The following is a 24,108-nucleotide window of genomic DNA, read 5'->3' on the forward strand; positions in this document are numbered from 1 at the left end:
ATGGCGGCCGAGGCAGCGGAGAGGCATTTGGAGCTGCTGAGGGACGAGCGGGAGGCCGAGCTGGCACAGAGCAGGTGCGGCACTCACGGGACAGGCATCGGCCCCGTCCAGGGGTTTCGGGGCGGATGGGGGGGCACGGGGGCGCTGTGGCGCGTAGGGAACACAGAGGGACACTCAGGTGAGACCCGCTGTCACCCATGGGAAACACAGAGGGATCCCTCCTCTGGGACCCACTGGCACCCATGGAAACCCTGGGAGATTCTGCCCTGGGACCCACTGTCACCTATGGAAACACAGAAGGACCCCTCCTCTGTGACCCACTGTCATCTCTAGGAAACCCTGGGAAATCCCTCCTGGGACCCGCTGTCACCCATGGGAAGCACAGAGGGATCCCTCCCTTGGGACACACTGTCACCTATGGAAACCCTGGGATATCCTCCACTGTCACCTCTAGGAAACCCTCCTGTCACCTGTGGGAATGCTGCTGGAATCCTACCGTTATGAGCAGCCCACCCCAATAGAAACCTCACCCCACAGGAATGCGATCCATGGGGAATCCTGCTGGACTTGCCCCCATAGGACTGAGTCACCCTCTTACAAGCTGGGGGTACAGACTCTTACACTTACCCAGCCATGAGGATGGAGGTGCCAGGAGCCAGGATAAGGTCATTCCTTATCTGTCCCCTGGAGCTGTGACCCTCAGCAGCCTCACCCCATAGTGTTCCCACCCATGTGTGGTTCCCAGGGCATGGCAGGAGAGTGTCTCCTTGAAGGAATTGCAGCGGAGAGGTGTCTGCTTGCTCAAGCTCCAGGTCAGCAGCCAGAGAACCGGCCTCTATGGGCGTCTCCTCGTGACATTCCAGCCCAGGAAGTGGGATTTGGACACCGAGCTGCCCTCCAACAGCTTTGGACCTGGTCAGTGATGCTCCTGTCTTTCCAAAGAAACAGATCATACAGTCCTAGAATGATTTGGGTTGGAAAGGACCTTAAAAGCTTATCCACTCCTACCCTCTGCCGTGGGCTTCCGCTAGTCCAGGTTGCTCCAAAGCCCATTCAGCCTGGCCTTGAATGTTTCCAGGGATCCGGGATGGTGACACTTCCCTGGACAGTGACAGATTTGCCTCAGCCTCACTCTCACCTTCAAACCTTTGCAGGGGACATCGTGGGGCTCTATGAGTCAGCTGGGCAGGGGGACCTGCTGTGCACGGGTGTGGTGACACGAGCCACCCCCAAGGCAGTGACGGTGGCCCTGGAGGAGCCCCGGGATGGGGAGCTGGCCCTGGACCAGGAGCGCTCCTTCCGCCTGCTCAAGCTGGCCAACGACGTCACCTACAACAGGCTCAAAAGGTGAGGGCTCACTCTGCCCAGTGCCAAGTTTAGTCTGGAAAAGCTCTTCCCAGAGCCTTCCCAGTTTGGTTTTGTCATTTTCACAACAGCCTCAGTTTACCCTGGTCCTGCTCTTCCCTTGCCCTCTCCCAGCTGTGTTTTGGTCCCATTGCATCCCCTCTGGAATGCTCTGGGTTCTGTGCAAGGCCTTTTCCATCCTGGTAGGAGGAGTGAACAGCTCCTTGCTGGGTAAACATCCTGAAAAAGCACATTTGGCTGCACCAAACAGGGACAATGGGAAGTGGAAGCCTGACCAGCACAGGGATGTGTACAAAAGGGTTTGGGAGATGCAGGAATTGTGTGGGATTAGTCTTGTGGGGTGGCATTGTTCAGCTTTGGAGTAGTTCAGTCCTTACTCACAGCCTGTCTCTGGGCACTCGGGAGTCTCCAAAGAATTCCTGCTGTGCCTGTAACCTGGATATTCCCTTCTTTGGCAGAGCTTTAACTGCACTCAAGCAGTACCGTGGTGGCCCAGCCTCTGACCTGATTGATGTCCTCTTCTTTGCCTCTGCTCCCAGGGCTTTCCCTGAAACAAGTAAGAATTCTTTTTTATCAGACTTGATGGGCATCCTTGGGAATTGCCCACGAGAACATAAATAGCTGCAATCCCTGTTTTTATCCACAAGTGCAGCCACTTTATTCCAGAAAAGACCCCAGTGCTCAGTGCGAGTCATCAGTGGTGCTGCAACTGGTAGCATTGTATTCATACTGGTTTGTACTGGGCACACTTGCCTCACAGGAAGAACCTTGAAAAAGACTTGGATATAAGTAGTATCCACTCTGTTGTGCTTCTTTGGAGAGAACAAAAGTGAAATTACACAGCTTCACCTTTCAGAGAAGCCACGGGGAGAGCAAAGCCTCTGATCAGATATCAACAGCTGCTAATGGATAGTATCCCTTGACAGAAAGGAAGGATGCAAAAATCATGGAATGAGAGCTGCGGGTGGGTTGGGCTGCCCAGCCGGGTGAGCTGTGTCTAAGCCATGTACAGAGCTCAGGTCTGCTCTCCCCAACTCGTGCCATCCATCCCTGCCACTGTTCTGCCCCTTTTCCTCCCCTCCACAGCTTCCCACACCGTTTGTCTTCCCTGGATTCCTGGATTTGGCTGCCCACCATGGTTTGCCTCTCTCCCATCCCCTCCAGCCAGGCTTGACTTCCAATAGGATGTGCCAGGGACAAAATAATGGGTGTTAATGAGTCCTATCCCCATTTCTCTAAGCACTGATCCCAGTCTGAGTCAAACCTTTTAGCCCTTTGGCTGCCTGGGGACCCTGGTGCACTCAAGGTTTTAATATTAAATAAAATAATTAAATTTTAATCAACCAACTTTCCTCAACAGTGCTTTTACCCCCGAGGCAGCAGAACTACCTCTAATGAAGGTAAACTCCTTTTCACCACATCACTCAGCTGTGCCAGGCTCAGCATAGATGAATTTTCCAGCTCCTCAGCACCGGGAATATTGATGGATAGATTGAGCCACGTTAGACAGAGGAGGTGCAATATGAACTCCAAGACCTTGCAGTTCCCTCCTCCCTTCAGAGCTGCTTCCTCCCCAGCTGGAGAGGTGTTGCACCAGCCAGGAATTAAGGGATAAGAACTTGGAATAAGCTTGCCCTGAGCTGAAGGGCTCTGCCAGACAAACCTCACAACACTCAGGCAGCTTTTCCATGTCACAGCTTCTCCTTCCATGACAAAGCACCCATTAGCCTGGTTTCTCTGGGGATGTGTCTCATCCCATCCATTACCTGATTTCAAGCAAACCCATCAGCAGCAGGCTGGGTTAATAAACCCTGGACATCTCATGAAATTGGCTGTCTAGACACACATCTGTGTCAACACCAGTCTAGGATGCAAGACAAGCTCGCTTCCCTCAGAAGCCAGGGAGCCACAGGTGGGAGAGAGGGCAAAATCCACTCCAGCAGGTGAAATATGCAGCAGCAGAAGCTTGAATCTGATTTTTTTTTTTTAAGTGTGGGGGACAAGATAAGACTCCTAATTTTTCAATCAGGGAATCTTGTAGGTGGGTTCTGATAGCGCTGTTCAGTAATTATTTACCAGACAGCAGCACTCCAACACAGCACCTCAAAGCCCAAGTCCTTTCAAAACACTTAAACATGCTGCAATAAATACCCTTGGCACGTCCAAAAACATGGACAGACTGTGGGGGAAGAAGAACCTAAGGAATAGTCAAAAGGAGAGGAAGGTATCTCCAGTGGGTTGCTTGGATCTGCAGCAAAGATTGGGACTGGCACAAAGCACTTCCACACCTCACCTTGCTGCCTCCAGGAAGATTCCAAGAGAGAGAACAATTTTTCCACAAAGGGCAGAGTCTGAACTGAGCAGGAATTTTGCTCTTATCAGACTCTCTGGGAAGCAGAATCCAGGTGCTCACCCATCAAAAATGCCCTCTTTGTCTCCCTTCCCCTTTGATCTGCACCTCTGGCCCTGCTGGAGCTTCTACACCTGGAATCTTCTTCAAACAATCCTCCCCTGCTCCCAGCATCCATGTGGGATCCCTGCATCCCTACGTTTTGGGAATGGGGAGAGAGTGGAGAGGCTTTACTTACCAGCAGAGGCCAGCATTGCTCTGCTTGCTGTGCTCTTCCTGGCCATCCAAGAGGGACATGTCCATTTTCCCCTTGGAAAGCAGGTTCTGCTTTACCTGTGCAGGTCACTGATAGCCACCAGCCCTCTCCTATGCTCCTGGGCTGGAGAAACTCAGGAATGTTCATTTTTGTTCCTGGCTCCAGAAGGCCTGGCTTGTGTCCAGCTCTGCCTGTAGTTGTAAAAATTAAAAAAGCAATTAAAAATCCTGGTGAAAAGGCAGGAATGTCTTCAGAAAAAGCCAATCTGGCAGCAGAGCACTGGGGAAGCACCAGGGATTTCCAGCAAGAAAATTTCTTGGCCTTGTGGCACAAGGAAAAAATCCCTGAGATGCTCCTCATCCCTCTGCCCCATGACACCTCCTGTCATCACAGGGGCCATGGAGAGGCCTCTGAGATTCTTGGGGAAGACTAAGCAATCCAGACAACTCAGCTGCCACATATTTCCTCTGGAGAACAGGGAAAATTCTGATCCAGGCTGAAGTACCCATCTAGATTTTGTCCAGCAGCTTTAGCTGCAGTGAGGTTGTGCCAGGGAGGAGCTGCTGGGGGGGTCCGGATTGCTTTTGGGGAGGAATATACCTTGGAAAGGGCTTCCAGCTCTGGAAAACCTGGGTTCTTTCTCCCAGGATGGGCCATTCCCATCCAATTTTGGGGCAAAGACCCCATTCTTGGGGGCTTGGATATCAGCCCCCAACCCCCTGCCTCACCAGAGCTGCTGGAACTGTGCAAAAAAGCATCTCATTTCCTGGGAATGTTGGAGCACTGAGCTGGATGGCCAAGGTGATTTGGTTTTCAATAATAACAAGTGGAGTTGTGCATCAGGCCACAATTACCTTGCCACATTCCAGGGATTTCTTCAGGAGAGGATACCTGGAGCCCAGCTGCTGCAGGGAGAAGAGTTTGGAAGAGCCACAGCATCCCATAAGAGGCTCTTCCCTCCTCCTCACCAGTGTGGCTAGCCCAGGAGAGGCACATTCCCAGCATTCCCACACAGCAGCTCCTGGCAGCATGTGCTTAGGAGGGATGAGGGTGGGCACAGGGCTGGAGAAATTCCTGAGCTCATCCTTGAGGAAGGAAGCATCAATGACTCCCACATCCCTGCTGTTCCTCACTGTGGGAAAAGCCTCTCAGGTTTGAGGCTATTCTTGCTTTTTTCCCAGCCCATGGGATGCTTCCTGGTCTTGTCTTAGTCATTAACACACTCACCCAAAATTTATAATAGATAAACCAAGAGGCACAGTGACAGCAAAAAGCACCTTTAGCCCCATTTCTCTCTTCATCATCACCTTCTCTACTGAATATCTTTTGTTTAACCTCATTTAGAGGTGCTGCTTCAAAAGCTACAGGCCACACACAGGTTCACCTGCTTAAAACCAGAAGAAATTTCCATGTTTTTAATCCAGCCTTTAATGCAAAGACAAGGATGAACCACATGATGCCCAGCAGGGAAGGATGCCCAGAGACATGTCTTATATAAGCTTTTGTGGGAAGGTTATTTTCGGGAAACCTCAGTGTAATGAGTCATCATCCCTGCTGTAATTAACTCCCATAATGAACAAGGAGATTAACATTAGGATTAGAGGGGGGGATGAGAATAAATTTGGGCCTAAATGAGATAAATCTGGGAGGTTAAAAAGCAGCTTTTGAGAATTCAGTCTTCTGCAGTGAAAGCAATTCTCTTCTAATGCGATTTGCATATTCTTTTCTCTTTTTGCCTCCCTTAAAGCAGAAACTAATTTTAGTTTTATCCTTTAAATTGCTCTTTGTACCTTTTTCTGCCTTCATTCCCAGTCTTGGCTGACCACCACAGGGCTGCTCTGTTCTGCTCACACACTCTGTAGATTTCTTTGCTTTTTCACTGGTGCTGCACTGGGTTTGTTCACTGGCAGGGATTTGTTTTCCAGACCTGTTACTTCCTCCCCAATTTTCATTGAAGATTTCACTCAGGTTGCTGGTTTTCCTGTAAAACAAACCCAGAGCTCCCTCCAGAGTCAGAAAAATCTACCTGTTTGATGCTGGACCAGCTAAATGCCTCTTAAATTCTGGGAATTGCACCACTGACTGGCTGAAGGCCAAGTATCGGGGTTGGGGAGGGGATGGCGAAGCATGGATGCAGGATGGAGAGGGAGCCTGTTTGTTTTGGAAGCATAAAAAGCTTATTTTTACCTTCTGGGTAAAAGCTTCTTTTTGCCTTCAGCCCCCTCAGTGCTTTCCTCCCAAGGTTCTCCTCGTTATCAAATGGATTTGGGCCTGCTGCATAGAGCTACATATATTTCTGGATTTGTGCTTCTCAGCCTCTTCCCAGTTGGGGCTGAGGTATCAGTGACTCTCCTGTTGTCTTCCCAGAGCCTCTGGAGTTCTTCAATGCCTCCCTGGATGAGTCTCAGAGGGAAGCTGTGTCCTTCTCCCTGGCTCAGAGGGAGCTGGCCATCATCCATGGGCCTCCTGGCACAGGGAAAACCACGACCCTGGTGGAGATCATCCTGCAGGCTGTGCAGCAGGGCCTGAAGGTGAGGCTTGGTGCCAGGGCTGTGGTGACAGGGACCACCTCAAGTGGCCACCAGTGACTGCCTCTCCTTGTGTGGAGACCTCAGAGCAGCATTCCAGTCATGGGAGGGGCCTACAGGGAGTCTTTACAGGGATTCTTCATCCGGAACTGATGGTGGCACCACAAGGGGAAATGGCTTCAAATGGGAAGAAGGGAAATTTAGGTGGGATATTGGGAAGAAATCCTTCCCTGTGAGTGTGGTAGAGCCGTGGCACAAGGCGCCCAGAGAAGCTGTGGCTGCCCCATCCCTGGAAGTGTCCAAGGCCAGGTTGGATGGGGTTTGGAGCAGCCTGGGATAGTGGAAGGTGTCCCTGCCCATGGCAGGGGGATACTGGCTGGGCTTTAAGGTCCCACCCAAAACATTCCAGGTTTCTATGATTATTTTACACACTCCTGGGCTTTGTGGCAGCTGGAGCAGCTCCTGTTGGATCTGTGCTAATCCAGATCCTGGCTTGACTTGCAGGGACCAGGGACTTCCCCACCAGCTCCAAGGAGGTGCTGACAGAGCTTAGGTTTGGGATTCACTGGGGGACCCTACAGAAGCAGTGCAAAAGCATCACCTGTGGTGATGCCAGTAATTTATTCCGAACAGAAGCACACTGGTCTCCCTCTCTGTGCTTCTTCCTGCTTGGATAACTCAGCTCCAGCCTTTGGATGCCCTCAGAGGTGCTTGTGTTTGTCCCCTGGCAGGTGCTGTGCTGTGCCCCGTCCAACGTGGCCGTGGATAACCTGGTGGAGCGGCTGGCTGGCTGCAGGGCGCGGCTGCTGCGGCTGGGACACCCCGCCCGCCTGCTCCAGCCCATCCAGCAGCACTGCCTGGACGCCGTGCTGGCCCGCGGGGACAGCGCCCACATCGTGGCTGACATCAGGAGGGACATCGACCACGCCTGGGTGCGTGGCCCTGCAGCACATCCCGCGGAGGGGGAGTGGGAATATACACGGCCTCGGGAAATCCCATTGAAGGGCAGATGTTAGGGAGTTCTTCCCTGGGAGGGTGGGAAGGCTTGGATGGATGTCTCAGAGAAGCTGTGGTTGCCCCATCTCTGGAAGTATCCAAGGCCAAGTTGGACAGGGCTTGGAGCAACTTGGAATAGTGAAAGGTGTCCCTGCCCAGGGCAGGGGTAGGAATGAGATGATCCATAAAGTCCCTTCTAACCCAAACCATTTTGGGATTCTCTGATCTTCATGTGCTGGAGGGCAGAACTCCTCCTGCCTGAATCCCTCATGGAAGTGGGAAAATTCCAGTCCCTGTTGCTGTGTGGGGAGCTGCTGCCCCTCACATCACCTGTCTGGCCTGATCCATGCCCTCCTCTTTACCAGAGAAACATTCCCAGCATTAATTCACTTCCTAACAAGCTGTCTGCCTGTCCTGATACTTCCTCCCACTCTCAGCCACCTCAAGTAGAAATCAGAGCACATTCAAAAATGCATCCTTAATTTCTTCTTTCTCACCCTTATTTTCCTAACATTCTCTTGCAACCTAGCTCTGGTACTTGGGGGTGAGGATTTTATGCTAATGAGGTTCTTTTTCTTCCTTTTCCTGGCAGCACTACTGTCCAAAAGCCATTTTTTTTTTACTTCTTAATTTATTTTCCATCTTTCTCACTGGTGATTAATTTTCCCTTTCATCTCCTTGAGAGGAGTCTGTCGCAGAAGCTGCCCTTGGCTGCAGAGAGCTCATCTCCAACGTCCTGACCCAGCTTTTCCTCCTCCTGCCTCTTGTTTCTCTGCTGTCACATTCCCTATTTTTCCCTGGAATAATTCCTCCCTTTGCACCTGCATGTTTTGACTCTTCTCTTTTCTTCCCTTCACCCCAGCCCACAGAAGGAGCAGTAACAGAAATTAAAACCTGTGCCCTCTTAAGGCATTTCCTACCCCTTTGTGCCTCCTTCCCTCACCTCAAGATTCCCAGGACTTCAGCTTCTGGATATTCCTTGCCCCAGCAAAGTTTCAGCCCCACAGTACCTGAGAAGGAAATGCAGCACAGGTCCAGGGCCAGTTCAGCTCCAGGGATGCTGAGCAGGATTAGGGAACAGTCCAGGAGGACAAGGTAGGGAATCCAGGATCCATGAGCTGGCCTTAAACAGACTCCCAGACCAGTGAATGGATGAGAGAGCCCATATGAGGCAGGTGGGGATGATCAGAGCTGATATTTCTAATTGCTAAAGAGGAATGGGTGACATCCAGACTGACCATATCCTCAGGGCCTGTGATTCCACCCCTAGAATTCCTGAGCTCGTTTTGACCACACCTGACAGAAGCATGGAGGTTTCAGTTTTAAATACTCATGAATTCAACCAAAACAGGGGGCTGAGCTGATCCATGTTAGACCCTGGAAAATCCATCCATCCATGGCATGACTAGGAACCAGCAGGTCTTACTGTTTTGGCTGCATATAAGAGCTTCTGTCTGCAGCTTTTTCATCCTTCCCAAGTCATCAGCCTTACCTCCAGGGAAGTAATCCCAATTTCCATCTGGGATTGCTCAGTGAGCCATAGCTGAGTTGTGGTCCCATGGCTGTTACTCTGGCAGTGCTGGTGCCCAGTGCTGGTGGGTTGGTAGATACATTTAATACATACTAAAAAATGCCCTGGGCCTGTCTGGATGCTCCTCTGGATCCTTTCCAGCAGCTCAGAGAGGTCAGTTTGAGGTGGCAGAGCTGCTGCTGGGGCTTGGGAAACCTCCTGCTTCCAGAAAGGCTCTGCTTCCTCAGAACAAGATAGGGAATCCCAGTCCCTCCCCCAGCAGAGGAATAAGACCCCTCTTCCAAACATTCCTCCCTGCTCCGTGCCCAGATGCTTTGGCCAGTCAAAGACATGGCCAGAACTGAGCAGCAGCAGTTAGCTCTATCCCAATTTTTCTATTTTCTAGGCAAAAACCAAAAAGGCCCAAGACAAGGGAGAGCGAAGCCATTTTCTGGGTGAGATTAAGACCCTGAGGAAGGAGCTGAAGGAGCGAGAAGAGGCTGCCATGGCTGCAGCCCTCAGCCAGGCCAGCATTGTCCTTGCCACCAACACAGGTGTGAGATCCTCCTGCTCGGTGTTTTCCTTCCCTTTGCCAGGTAAACCACGTGCTCTGCAAGGCAGCATCCTGCTGGGATAGCTGGGACACTTGCTCTGAACTTCCAGGAACTCAGCAAAGTTTCCCAAACCCCTCCCCAGTGGGATTCTCCCAGCTTCCACTCCTCACAGGAGGTTGTTGAGCACAGAATGTGGATCTGGAAGGACCCCTGTTAGCTGTGAGTAGGAGCTGGGAGTGCAGTGAGTAAACAAGTGCTGCTGGAGGTGTGCAATCTGCTCCAGATTGCATAAATCACATGGCATTGCTTCCCTGCTTGGACCCTTTTCAGGACTGATGGAATCCAGCACGTGTTTCCACAGCCTGCTCCCAGGCTGCATGTGGCTGCTTCTGCACTCACCCAAATGATGTGACACAGGATTTTAGGGAGCAGTTCCAGGTGTCCATCAGGCATCTGCAACTCCAGCTGGGAAGGTTTGGCACATGTGGAAGGGCTTTATTGGCTCAGCTGTTTCATACTCCAGGGCCCACTTAAAATCTTCAGATCTGGTTGCTCAAGGATCATTTGTTGAAAGGAAACATCAATAATTTTAGGTCATAAAAATGCTAGTTACTGGAATGAAAGTTAGTGGAAAGAGAAATCCTTCTGTATCCTAGTCCCTGGGAGTTGGCCTCTCCTTTGTACTTGCCTGAAAGAAAGGGAGAGATTTCTTTCTCCCAGTAAAACTGGTATTTTTATTGTTCAGCTGTGATTCTCCCTGAAACTGGAGCTTCCCAGCCAAGGGGTCTATGCAAGTGGCAAAACTCAAGATATAACTGTACAACTCACCAAAGCGTATTCATTCAGGCTGGAAAACAGTTTTGGAAGGAAAACAGTGTCTTTGGTGGCAAACTGGAATATCTGAAGTGATGCAGAGGTGCAGAAGCAGCAGGATTTACAGTGGCAAAGCTGAATTCCCACTCTCAGAGCTGCAGTAGCACAGCTCTGAGAGGTCTGGGAGCTTTGGAAAAAGATATTTCTGCAAATAAAAATCTTCTGGGCTGGGAGACTGGTTTCTTCACCCTGCCTTCCTCCTTTTGCATCCTTCTTTGTGAACTGCAGGGCTCCTGGAATTCAGATTTCTGATCAATGCCTGGATCAGTATCAGTAGATCTGGGATAGAAAAGGATATCTGGAAGGAGACAAATGTTACAAAGGTACTTCTGATGGTTCCAGTCTCCTTTCCCTCTTCCCAGTGCCACAAAGAAGAGCAGAGGCATAGGGGTCTCAGCCCATCTCTCCCTCTCAGAGTGTCCCTCAGTTTCCAGACAGGTGGATCCCCAGTCAGTCCCTCACCCTCTCAGTTGAGGATTAGTTTTGTTGGCACTGAGGGGCAGCAGGAAGGTGGGTGTTCATTGCTCTGCTCCAGATGAAACACTGGAGCATATTGTTCTCTCTGGCTTCTGGGCTTCACTGCTGTTCCCAAAAATACTTGGAAGCTTTTGGGCCCAGATGCCAGGGTAAAAAAGGACAAAGAGGAACTGGCAAAAAGAATCCTGACTTACACATATCAATGGATATATGTTTGGCAGTGATGAATTGCCGAAATATCTGCAAAGAAACATTATTTCACTTGCCTCAATCACTATTATAGCTTGTGAGGTTTATTTCCAGAGCAGATTCCTCACTCTTCCTTGCTTCCCTGCTCACTTGGGAACCTTCTCCTTCCACCAGGTGCTTCCTCAGATGGCCCCCTGAAGCTGCTGCCTGAAACCCACTTTAACCTGGTGGTGATTGATGAGTGTGCCCAGGCTCTGGAAGCCAGCTGCTGGATTCCTCTGCTGAAGGCTCCCAAGTGCATCCTGGCTGGGGATCACAAGCAGCTGCCCCCCACCATCATCTCCCACAGGTAAAAATTCTGGATCCTCCTGTTCTTTGTGTAGCTTCTGAATCCTGGTTTTGTGGTGGGGATCTGTGCTGCCTGCAGGCTCTGTGGGATGCATTTGGGCTCATCCTCAGGATAATCCAAGTATTTCCTTTAATTCTGCTTCTGTGGCTTCCACATTTATGTATTTAATGTATTAATATGTGAATTGGCCCAGTGAGATGCTGCATTATCACACACCTCAGGGATTGTAAAAACTCCCAGTCCCTACAGCGTGGATAATAAGAACAGGTAGTTTGTGGAAGAGATCTGTGGATAGTGGAAATTGCCTGTGCTTCCAGGGAGATGCTGCAAAGGGTACTGAGGAATCTTTGAGTCATTTAGAACATAAATGTGCTCATGTTTATCTGGTTTAGGCAGCTCCAGATCTGAAATCACTGAACCACAGGAGCAGAGAAATAGGGCTGACTTTATAAACATCCTCTCCTGCTTCCAGAAGATAATGAACAAGACATATAATTGCCATCTCACTTGAATTTTGAACACAGGAAATGAAAAATCCAAGGCAGGCAGCAGCTCCCAGCACATGGCCAAGAGACAGTGAGAGCAACATTCAGGCGCTGCAGCATCCTCTCATTTTACCTCTCCCTGATGCCCAAAAGCTTTCTGTTCTGCAGATCTTGGCAGGTGATAAACACATGCTCAACTGCCTGGAGGTGTCCAAGCTGGTGAGCTCCAAAAGCCTCTCCAGAGCTCTCCACTCTTGGTGTACTACTGTTTATTCCCTGGGTATTTGCAGGCTGGCTGTCCATGCCTGGATTTTCCAAGCAAGGCACTTGTTGGTAGCAAGAAGAAATGGGCCATTTGGTCCTTCTAATTTCATGGTTATTATTCTTTTCTGTATGTGGTACATAAAGTTCTGCTCCTCCTCCAGAAAAACTGCATGATAGCTCTGTAATGCTCCATAGTGTCCACCCAGCTAGGTCTACCTCAGTCTGGGTCCACCAAACTGTCAGATTAAGGGGAAAACACAGGAAAAATCCCTGGAATGGGGCTGTCACTCCAGATGGTGTCACTTTTGGCTCCCTCTTTTGAGAAAAAAGATGCTTTTCTTCACTCCCAGAAACATTAGAGCAGCTGTTTTTTTTTTTTTTCTGCTCTGTCACGGTGGCTGCTGCCAGGAGATTTGGCTGAAGCTGTCAGCAAAAAACCTCCTCACGTCCTGCAGAGCTCCTGGATCTCCTCCTGCTTTTCTCTCCATCAACTCCACGATCTTTAAGATCTTTTCCAGCCTGAACAACTGTGATGCAAATCAGTGGGATACTGGAGAGCCCCGTTTTGGGCTTTCCACATTCCCTGCAGGCCCCGGAAGTGGTGCAGAAGCAGATCCCTTCCTCTTCCTTCCCTGGGTATTTCCAGAGCTCCCACAAAGGCCCCAGATCACCTGCCACCTCCTCTGTGGTTCAGAGGAAGCAAGGAGCTATTTCCAGGGATGATTCATGCGGAGGACTTCAACCCTTCCACCCACCTTCCCCTTCTCCATTGATGACAGCGGGCCCGGAGTGGGTGGGCTCCTATTTTTGGGGCCATGGGGAAGGGTCTGAACTTAGCCAGGATGAATCCTGGCTGGAAGGAGGCTTGGCTGTTACTACAGCAGGGGAAGTCAGCCCTGTTCAGGCAGGAAGCCTCTGTCCAGCAGGAATGCTGTGGGACTACATCCACCTTCCTGTTACCTGCTTTTTCCTTCATGGAATCAGCATTTACCTGTTCTGTCAGCAGTGACCTCATGAGAGTGTTTGATGGAGGGTCTGAAGGCTGCTCCTCTTCCCTGCTTTCTGACACATCTGGAGTTGTCCCAGGATGCACAGGCATCCCCACACACACCTTCCAGTCCATGTTGGCAAATTCCAGCCCCCTCTGATTCCCCCTCGGCAGCTTCAGCCAAGGCTCACAGGCAGCAGCTTCCATCTTGGAGGTCCTCGTGCTCCATTTTGTCCTTGTCCCTGTGGGCATCTCCATTCCTGTAGTCTGACAGGAACATTTGTTTGCCTCGTTGGAGCCCTCATTCTGTCTGTTTCCCAATTAATTAATCTCCACATCAGGGCTCTGATGTATTAATTTGGTTTTACTCCCCTCAGATGCTTACCAAAGCTCTTGCTCTCAACCCATTTCCTGGACAAACACAGGGATATTTTGCCATTTTGTTTGTCAGTGGTCAGTCTGGATGTGTGTACCATCCCAAATCCATGTGCTGATTCCTATGGCAAGTCTGAATGGACTTCCTTTCACTTTGTCACTGAAGTGCCAGGCCTTGGGTTTCTCTGGTAGCTTCCACAGCTGGAATGTCCTGGTGCACATCCGTGAATTAACTCCCATTAATGTGGAGTTCCTGAGGTGGGAAAACACAGCAACCTCCTTCTCCAGGCTTTTCCAGCCAAATCCAGTGTGTAGTGCAGGGATCAGTCACACCAGCATCTCCTGTCTCAGGGATGAATAAGAAAAAAGAAGCCATGACTGAGGACACAGCTCCAGTCTTCCACAGGAAACAATTCCTGGGGTTTTTTTTTTCCAGTACTAATCATTCTGGACACGTACAGGGCAGGCTGGCCCAGCACAGCATTTCCTGCAGGCAAAACAAGGTGAAACCATGTTAGCAGCAAATCCTGCTTGCTGTGGGCTGGGTTTGGGAATTCTGCCTTTCCCAGTTGTACTTTCAGGCATTTTAAAGTAGATATTCCCAAGCATCCCATGCATGGTTCTGTCTGCCCAACCTCTTATCCCAATTTTATTTCTCTAAAGCAATCAATAGATAAAAAACATAATCTCAGGGCACTCGGGATTTCATTGGCAGAGGAATCAACCACTATAGGAATTAATTGAGTGGTAAAATAACAGAAAATTATTAACAGGTGAAATATTCCCAAGCAGATTAATTCCTCATTATTAATTCAGCACATAACCTCCTGTGGATCCCTGCGGTGGGAATGGTGCTGGAAGGGTAAGGAAGAACATCATTCCTGAGGCTTGCTGTGAGATTTAATGGCTGTTTCAGGCACCTGAGTGCCAACAGCTCTCCCTCCTAAATTTCCTTCCTGTCCAGGAGATCCAGGCTCTGTGGGCAGAGCGGAGCTGGGAGAATCAAGTTAATTCCTGATAACTGGAATGCATCTCCCAACCTCACATCTTGCTATGTCCCCTCATCCCATCTACCCCAGCCTAACTCTGGCAAATTGCTACCTCCCACATCCTGCAGCCTTGTCCATCCAGAGGTTATTCCTCCCCCCCTTTTTTTATTTTTTTTTTTTGCCTGTGTGCTGCATCCTATGATTCAGCAAGGAGAAGAGCTATTGGAAAGATTTGGCTTCTTGGAAAGATTTGTCCTTAATTGTCCCTTCTGCAGGTTTAATGACTTGGCAGTCTCTTGTCACATTTCCCAAGTGCCTGTGGTGAGCATGGCAGGGCTGGCTCGTGACACAAGGATCTGCTCACTGTGGGGCCATGGAGTGCTGGAATTCCCCTGGCAGGGATTGGATGTATGCTGTACCCCAGAGATTGATGGAAAGCATTTTCCTGAGCTGTTCCCTGTCATCATTCCATCATCTTCATACTGCTTCATTGTGTCTGGCAGCCTCTAGCACCTCTCAGTGTCAGCCTCAGTATGAAAAATCTCTGTATGCCGACAAAATCCAAGTGTAATGACTTCCATCCTTCTTCCTAGATGGAGCCTCCCAACAAACCCCCTGTGAGGCCAGGAGAAAGCAAATAGGCTCCTGAAAAGCTGAATTCAATAGGAATTTGATTCATTTGTGCCACATACACGAACAAGGGTTGCTGCTGGACGTGATGGGGATTGAATGGGTGAAAAAGCAATGAGTGCAGCCGTGAGTTAGTCTGGTATGAGTGGCCAGGGAAGGATAGAAATGCTGGAGCAGCAGGGGTCTTGATGAAACCAGCAAGGGTTGGCTGTGTGAGCACCAGACATTCCAAAATTTGGGATGGAGCTCTGATCCCAATGCACTGGGTGATGCTGAGGCTGAGCTTGCAGTAACACCAGTGTAGCCTTACACTGATGGATCATGGAATCACTGAGGTTGAGAATGGCCTCCAAGACCACTGAGTCCACCCTGTGACCAATCCTCACCTTGTCAACCAGACCAGACCACTGAGTTCCACATCCAGTTGTTCCTTGAACACTTCCAGGGGTGGCGACTTCTCGGGCCATACTGTTGGCATTGCTTGAATTACAGGGGCAGGATCCGTGTCCAAGCTTCTCTGATCTCATGGCACCAGTCTGTCCCTGAGGGTCTGACAGACAGCACTGTTGGCACCCAGGTGGAACAGAGGTGACAGTGCCACCCCTGGGGAGCCACACGAAGGTGCTGAGCTGTGAGTGCAGGTGCTCCCAGAGCATTCCCACTGCCACCCTCGGCACCGAGGACACCTCGTGTGTCGCGAAGGGCTGGCTGAGTCCCATCCCGCCCTGGGCCATCACCGGGGAATGGACACTCCCACTTTGAGCTGCTTCTCCGCGCAGGGCAGCGGCCGAGGGGCTGTCCCTGAGCCTGATGGAGCGATTGGCAGAGCACTACGGGGAGCGGGCGGTGCGGATGCTGACGGTGCAGTACCGCATGCACCGGGACATCATGGAGTGGGCGTCCTCGGAGCTCTACGGCGGCCGGCTGAGCGCGCACCCCTCCGTGGAACAGCACCTGCTCAGGTGGGTCACTTGCTTTCTGCTGGTACAGGAGCTGAAATGTCCTTTTCAACCCTGTTTGTCCCTTCCCTGCGGAGTTTTCCGCTCCTCCTGTGGCTGGTGCAGCGTTTTTCTTTCATCCGTTGTTTCATTGAGGAGGCATTACTGGGGGAGTTTGTCCTTTTTGCTCTGCAGCCAGAAGCGATGCAGAGTTGTCTTCTGTGTCCTCCTTTGCCATAATAATCGTGGAATCCTGGGATGGTTTGGGTTGGAAGGTTGGAAGCCTACCCAGTGCCATGCCACAGGCAGGGACACCTTCCACTAGAGCAGACTACTCCATATCCCATCCAGCCTAGCTCTTCCAGGGATGGGGCAGCCAGAGCTTGTGTGGATATTGCTGTAACATCAGCATTGTATTTCCTAAATACTTTGTGCAGGGACCTGCCAGGCGTCTCCTCCACGGAAGAGACCAGCACTCCCTTGTTGCTCATAGACACTGCTGGCTGTGGCCTGTTTGAGCTGGAAGTGGAGGATGAACAGTCCAAGGGCAATCCAGGTACCATTGGCCAGAATGGATGGACTGAGGTGCTCAGCCCACCACAGGCTTGGCCACATCCCACAGATGTCTCTCCTGGGGAAGGTGGGGTCCCAGAGAGCCTTGCTTAGCTGTGAGATCATTCCCTCTGTAAATCCTCAACCTCCAGGGACTCCAAGATGTGTTGGAGCTCTGGTGACAGTGTCCAGCTTGTGGGTGGCCTCTTGTGTCCCCTTGCAGGGACATCTCTCCTTGCTGAGGGCTGGGACGGGGTAGAGAATCCCTGTGGCAAGTGCTTTACACCAAGGAAGGGCAAATAGCAGCAGGCAGAGCACAGGCCTGATTTGGGAAGCTATGGATAAGGCTCAGAATTACCTCCCAGTCCTCTACTCCTTCCATGAAATCCTGTCTGGCTCTTCTCTGTGGATTTTCCTAGGACACAGAGTCCTGCTGCTTTTCACCTGAAAAAAACAGGTTTCATTGCAGAGCTTGAGTGCAAAGTCAGTCTTGAAAATAGAAGGGCAGTTTTTACCAGTTTAAATACCTTTTACTTTCTGTTTGAACCCCACCATCATTTGAGTGCCTCATTTTTCCATGCACCATTCCCAAGGCCCTGCTGAGCACAATAGGCTCTTGTTCCCTCATAGAAAGCCAAAGAGCCTGGTCTGAGAGAACTCAGGGATTTGGAGCAGGGGATTAGAAGCACATCTCCCCAAATTTGGGAGGCAGCCTTTTGGCAAAGCTCACTGCAGAGTCTTGATGTTTATTGCTGTGTTTTGCTGCAAAGCAGAAGCCCAGCCAATAAACCATGAAATAAGTCATACAGAATTTAATTTTCCCCTTAGATCCTTCTGAACCAGGCATCATCTTGGATAACCAGTTCATGGCAGCCTTTCCTGCTGTTTTGGGGGAGGTGGGCACATTCCTCTGGCCTCTATTCCCTGTCACACTCTGTTCCTGTCCCAGGGGAGGTCCAGCTGGTGGGGATGCACATCCAGGCCTTGGTGGATGCTGGTGTGAAGGCCAGAGACATTGCTGTGGTGGCCCCCTACAACCTCCAGGTGAGCTGTCCCTCTCCTGGCATCCCCCCACTCCCTGCACACAGAGCACCACAAGATCCCAGAAGCATGCAGAGCCAAATTTAACCAGCATTTAGGACTAATTCCTGCACCTTTGAGCAGCTCGAGGCCTTGGAGGGAAGAGCTGTTAGTGTGGTGTTCTAGCAGCAGCTTCAGGAGATGCCAGTGCTCATCCTTGTGGGTTTGTGAGGGAGGGATTTCCCCCAAAACCGTGCCATTTCAATCCTTTTCACCCATGTATTTCCTTTAAAAGCTACCCTTGGCCTGTTTCTCAGGTGGACATGCTCCGACAGCACCTTTGCCACAGCCACCCTGAGCTAGAAATTAAATCAGTGGATGGTTTCCAAGGAAGGGAGAAGGAGGCAGTGGTCCTGTCCTTTGTCAGATCCAACAGAAAAGGTAAGACTTGGCTGCTGGAGCGTTGCTCCCTGAGGAATGGGAAGGAAGTCGTGTAGCCAAGTGCTGTGGTTTAATAGCAGTGCTCTAACACTTGGCTCTGGATGGATTTACTGGCAGACCCTCCCTTTTCTGCCTTTTTCGTTTAATTAATGAATGTATGTGCCATCAGGGCTGCAAAGGAGGCTCCTGTGGTACAGCAGGTCCAGGATTGCTCAGTTTGAAAGTTTCCTAACCCTTGAGGCCTCAGAAATGGTTAAAACAAGGCCCTAAGAATGTCACTTCCCATTAGCCCCACATTTAGGGGAGTTGGCGGGGAGGGGGGGGTAATTTATTGGGGTTTGAGCCCATTTTGGGTCAGTTCCCTGCAGACAGTGAGCAGGAGCTGGCATCCCAAGCCATGCACAGAAAATGCTGCTTTTGGGAGCAAAATCTAGAGTGGAAAATCAAGTTCTTCACTATCAGCAGCTGCAGTGAAAGTTAATAGCTGGAAAAAAGCTGCTGCCCTGGGGGCACAAGGCTCCTGTGCAGGAGCTGAAAGGTTTTGTGGAGCTGGCTGAGCAGGATCACTCCGTGATCATCTCTGTTCCATACTGGGATCAATTCCCTTTCCAAACCCACAGCCCTGCAGCCCTTCCTGTGTTGGTGGAGGTGAAATGCTGAGTGCTGAGGGCTGCAAGGGGAAAAATACGTGTGGAAGAAGGAGGTGTCTCTTTTTCCAAACCTAGAGGAGGAAAAGCAACCTTGTAGGGAGACTGGAGGTGGGGACAGCACTCAGTATAGTCCTGATCCAGAAGTGACTCACCCCTGGGAGGATGAGTGTCCCAGAGCCCCTTCTCCTGCACAGGGGGAGGCCAAAGCTCAGGTGTGGGGCTGCAATTGTTTTCCTAGAGGCTTCTTGACCTGTGCTTCTGCAGCCATTCCTGATCCAGATGGAAACATTCTTTTAAGAGGAAATTCTTCCTTGTGAGGGTGGGGAGGCCCTGGCACAGGTTGCCCAAAGAAGCTGTGGCTGCCCCATCCCTGGACCAAGGCCAGGTTGGATGGGGCTTGGAGCAACCTGGGATAATGGAAGGTGTCCATTAGGTGTCTATGGAAGGCAGGGGGTGGAACTGGATGGGCCTAAAGGCCTTTCCCAACCCAAACCATTCCAGGATTCAGAGGAGTTGGATTTGCCCCTGCAGCTGGGTGAAACCTTATCAGAGAAACTGGGAATTGTTCTCTGAGCTGCAGAGCAGGGAGAGGGGCTGCCCCTCACCATGTCCCTCTAAGGCAGCACAGATGAGGCTGCTGAGGCAGAGCCAGGCTGGGCACTGCTCTGGCAGAGGCATTAATCTCTTCCCCACTGGCCTCCTCGCTGTTCCCTGGAGCTGGGAGCTCAGCAGCCACCCACACTCCACTATCCTGCCTGAGTCATCCTGGCACTGCCAGCTCGCACTGCTGTCTGTGAGCACAACAAAACTTCCCCAAGTTCCCAAATGGCTGCTCCTACACACCTTGGAGAATTTAGGAGTGGAGGGAGCTCTGTAGGACTCAGGGGAGAGTTCTTTACCTGCTATCCCTCCTCTGTTGCAAGGTGAGCCTTTTCCATGCTGCTCCAGCTTGTGTTTGCTCCCAGCTCCAAGCTGAGCTTGTGTCATAGGCAAGGCAGGGAGATATTTCCCCTTTCCACGTGCCTTCCATCCTCTTCCTGTGGGAAGATAGGTTGAAAGGATAGTACAGGATAGTCCAGAAGGCAATCTCTCCCAATGAATTACAGGTGTACTGAGGAGTGGAAACATCTGTGCCTACCCAGTGGTGTTATAAAAGAGTGGGCTAGCTGGCTACTAGTTACAGTTTGAGTTAGAGCTTGAGACTGAGAGTATGCTGGAGTTTGGGATGGAGTCTACTGGCTGTGCTGTGTGGAGGTGAGGGACAGACAAAGTAAGAAGATGCTGTGTGAGGGACAGACAGGGTAAGGTGGCTAGGAAAGGGACAGCACAGAGGAGTCAAAGGTGTGTGGTGCTGCCTGTAAGAAAAAGAGTCAGGATTGCTTGAAAGAAGGAAAAGTTTTCTAATAAAGGACTCATGGTGATGCCAGTCCAGTTCATCTCAACATAAGTACAACATCTTCCCAACCCCAAGAGCTCAGTGTGGAGCCTGTGGAACACAAGTAGTAAGAGGAACAGGTGTGAGCAGGGACCAGAGAGCCCCATAAACACCAACTCTCACCTTCCAGTCAAGAAATCCTCGGATCACTTGGACCAAACCTCTGCTTGGAGGCAACCCTGTCCCCTGTGGTATCCCTTCCCTCCTGTCATTCCAGGTGAGGTGGGTTTCCTGGCCGAGGAGCGGCGGATCAACGTGGCGGTGACGCGGGCGCGGCGCCAGGTGGCCGTGGTGTGTGACAGCCACACCGTGGGCAGCCGCCCCTTCCTGCGGCGCCTCCTGGACCACCTGTCCCAGCACGGCCTCCTGCGCTCCGCCTTCGAGTACCTGGATGACCTCGTGCCCCAAAACTACCCCGGGGAGGGCAGGGCCCAGCACCAGCAGGGCCCCAAAGCACAGCCGGCTCCAGCTCGGAAGCTCAAGGCGGCGGTGGCAGCAGGAGCTGGGAGCCAGAAACCAGGAGCAGGGAGCCATAAACCAGGAGCACAGAGCTCCCCAAGAGCTGCTGGAGCTGGGAGAGATGGCTCAAAGTCAAAGGAGCATGGGGACAGGTTCAGGGCCATGCTGGTAGCTTTCCTGTCAAGCAGAGAGGCGCAGCTGGATTTCCCAGCATCCCTGAATTCCCACGAGCGGATGCTGGTTCACATGCTGGCAGAGGAGTATGGGCTGCAGCACCTGAGCTCTGGGGAGGGTCGGGACAGGTACATCAGTGTCTGCAAGAGACTCCCCAAGCAGCCCCCGCTGCCCTCCGAGCCCCTTCCTGAGCCCCCACTGCCCTCCGAGCCCCTTCCTGAGCCCCCACTGCCCTCCGAGCCCCAGCATCCCAGCGGGAATACCACTGACCCTGCAAAGCCAGGGGAAAGCAGCCAGGGCTCAGGGAAAGTGGACCTGAAATCTCTGCACCTGGAGAGAGTCCAGAGGGAGAAAGCCAGGCAGGAGGAGGTGGCGAGGAAGGTGCAGGAGCCCAGCCGTGGCAGCAGGAAAAAGGACAAGAGTGAAGCCAAAGGTGGGTCAGGCTTTTTCTAACCAGCACAATTAATGCTCTTCCCTGGGATTTGGGCATGGAGCATGTGGCTCTTGGAAAGCTGCAGAGGGGTGGGAAGTGGCTGTAGCATCCAGGTACAGGGGTTTGGATACCTCGAGGCACATTCCTTAAGTCAAAGGAAAAACACTGGGGATGCTTTCCCAGGAGACAGTCTCAGGAATCACATGGGAGCTCCCAAGAGTTAGGGAGAGGAGCTGAGGGGAGTCCCTGGCCCACACGGAAGGGTGTAAAGGCAGAGGCTGCCCTGTGGCTGCAGGAGGATGGGTTTGTTCCTAGGCTCAGGAAAACTGGCGGTCGGGAGCGTGGCCGGAGAGGATTTCGATGCTCTGATCTCTGCTGCCATCGAAGCTGACAGGACCTGTGGTTTCCCCCGCTGCAAGGCTTCTGTCACCACCCTGGGCCAGCTCTGCCACCACTGCCAGCGGCTCTTCTGCCTCAGCCACCACATCCCTGAGGTAAGGAGGGGCAGGATGGGCTTAGCCTGGGAATCTTCCCTGTGGAGCTCCCCGGGCAGGGTTCCCTTGCAGGGAGTTTGAGCAGAGCCCTCCCTGTCAGAGTCTGTGCTGAGCTCAGGTACACAGGGCTGGCAGGTACTGCACCTGGGATCTGCTCACCTCTTCCTAAGGGCTTTTCTGTTCTCATTTCATTTTGTGCCCTTCTTAACCATTTTCTGGCACTTAAACTCTGAGGCCATATGGATAAAGTGAGCAGGGAGCAGGAATGGAGAAGCAGAAGTTTCAGGCTCAAGCAAGCCAGGACTCAATTCCCAGCTCTTTGCATGCTCCCTCTGCAATCTGAGGATGATCCCAACCCTCTGGAGATTGTCTCTGCTTCCTGGGGACAGGTCAGGCGTGGTGCAGTGCTGCCTGGCCAGCAATTCAAAATTCCCTGTGTCCTTGTTCGTCATCTTGCATCTTCTGCACCCTGTGGAGCCTCCTGGAGCTCAGCAGCCCTATAAATCCTTGGCAAGCTTTTCCCTCTGTCAAGAGCTATCTGTTTCCATGGCAAGGAATAGTTGTTTTTATGGTCACTCACCATCCACATCCAGGGAGATGGAGATTTATTCCCTGCTGAATTGTAACGAGGCTCCAACAATTACAGGGATTCAAATCCATGTCGGCCCTGGAAAGGGCTGCCACAGCTCTGAGGGAACAGGCTGACCCCATTCCATGGAAACATAAATCACTTTGGGATGGGCCAAGAAAAGGGATCAGATTTTAGTATCTTACCTGTGAGAGATAATTCCAGTGTTGGACTTGAGTTATTAAAGCAGCAGATTCATGCCTAAAAAGGTCTCCTATTTCCCAAAACACCTTTTCCATTTAACTGGAAAGGAGTTGGAAGGAGCTTCTTGAACCATCCCAAAGGATGATTTACTTGCTGTTCAGAGTCCAGGACCTGGATCTTTAAATTTCATTCTGTGTGAGAGGAGCTATAAATGATGGTTTAATAAAATACAGAATTATAAATAGTAATTACTAATTTTAAACAGTAAGTATAAAAATAAATCTGTAAAAGTGTAGAATCTAAATATAAAATGAAACTAAATTAAATAGTAAACAATGATAAATAATAAAATAATTAATTGAAGTGATAGAATATATGTAATTATATAAAGTAATATAACAACACAATAATATGTAACATAATGATAAGAATGGCTGTAAATGATGGGAGATTATTTCAGGGGGATGCAAATAAGGAATTGCAGACTTGCAGGAGTGCAAGCCCCTGGTTCCCACATGGGTGATCCCTGCCCCACTGCCTGGTGTTTGTTCTCTCCCAGGTCCATGGCTGTGGGGAGAAGGCCAAGGCCCACGCACGGCAGCGGATCAGCCGGGAAGGGATCCTGTACCCAGGGAGTGGCTCCAAGGACAAATCCCTGGATCCTGCCAAGCGAGCCCACCTCCAGCGGCGCCTGGACAAGAAGCTCAGTGAGCTGACGAGCCAGAGGAAGGGCAAAAAGAAAGACAAGGAGAAATGAGGGACCTGAATCCTGCTTTTTCAACCTCAAAACTGCAGCTTGGCTCCCCTGCCCCCACCCAGGGCAAAGCTGCAGTGCCAGGCCTGGGTGGAATAAGGGGGCTCCATTTTGGGGGGAAATCCTGGAGCTGGGAGCTTTCCTGAGCTGCAGGGCTGAGGCAGGGGAGGGAGAGCTGCTGTATTATCCTGGTTATCCCTATGGACATGGTTGATGGATGCACTCAGGGGCCAGAGCATGCTGGTGAAATGGGCATTAAACACCCAAAGCTGTCACTGTCACATCCTGCAGCAGCAGATGATGGATGGCCAGAAGCAGGAATGTGGGAGGCACCAAAAACCCTGCGTGACCCTGTGCTCCAGGGAGGATGACTGAGGAAATGGATGTGTCCCAGCCCAGCAATCCTCTGGCACCACTTGGGATCCAGCCTGTCCACACTGCAGCCATTCCCTCCTCACCTGGGCTAGGGGCTCAGGAGGGGGCTCAGCCCTGCTCCAGGTGTGCCTGGGGATGGAAATAGGGATGGGGAAGGGGAGGCCTCGAGCCCCAAACCATACTGGCACCATGAGGAGCTGCTCCAGCATGTGGAACCATTTCCATGAGAAAGCCTTCCTGTGCCACTAGGAGGTCCCTCCCTCCTCACTACTGCCTGTCCCTTCCCTGATGCTTCCCACACCTGTCCTGCCCTTCCCACAGAGCTTCTTGGAGGCTGATTCCCACTGGGAAAGCCCATAATGACAGCAGGTACAGCCACATGAGCTTTTCAGGTGGGAGGGGAGCCTTGTGTCCATCCTGGAGCTTTTCCTAA

General features: G+C 51.3%; 1 protein-coding gene across 2 annotated transcripts; it reads left to right on the top strand.

Annotated features, from left to right (window-relative positions):
- IGHMBP2 (immunoglobulin mu DNA binding protein 2) lies at positions 1-23,583 on the top strand. 2 transcript variants are annotated; one of them, XM_062494450.1, is made up of 15 exons: positions 1-74; positions 746-915; positions 1,155-1,347; positions 1,824-1,921; positions 6,339-6,502; positions 7,231-7,431; positions 9,412-9,559; positions 11,273-11,447; positions 15,958-16,140; positions 16,554-16,672; positions 17,618-17,712; positions 18,006-18,129; positions 20,432-21,280; positions 21,596-21,774; positions 23,106-23,583. In XM_062494450.1, exons 1-15 carry the CDS (start codon positions 1-3, stop codon positions 23,301-23,303), a joined length of 2,970 nt encoding a protein of 989 aa, XP_062350434.1. In that variant the 3' UTR covers positions 23,304-23,583. The 2 variants fall into 2 exon arrangements, with proteins under 2 accessions (XP_062350434.1, XP_062350435.1); XM_062494451.1 differs by having other exon boundaries at positions 21,602-21,774.
- Positions 23,584-24,108: the final 525 nt, after the last annotated feature.

This window comes from Cinclus cinclus, chromosome 6 (assembly GCF_963662255.1).
Source record: "Cinclus cinclus chromosome 6, bCinCin1.1, whole genome shotgun sequence".
NCBI classification, from domain to species: Eukaryota; Metazoa; Chordata; class Aves; order Passeriformes; family Cinclidae; genus Cinclus; species Cinclus cinclus.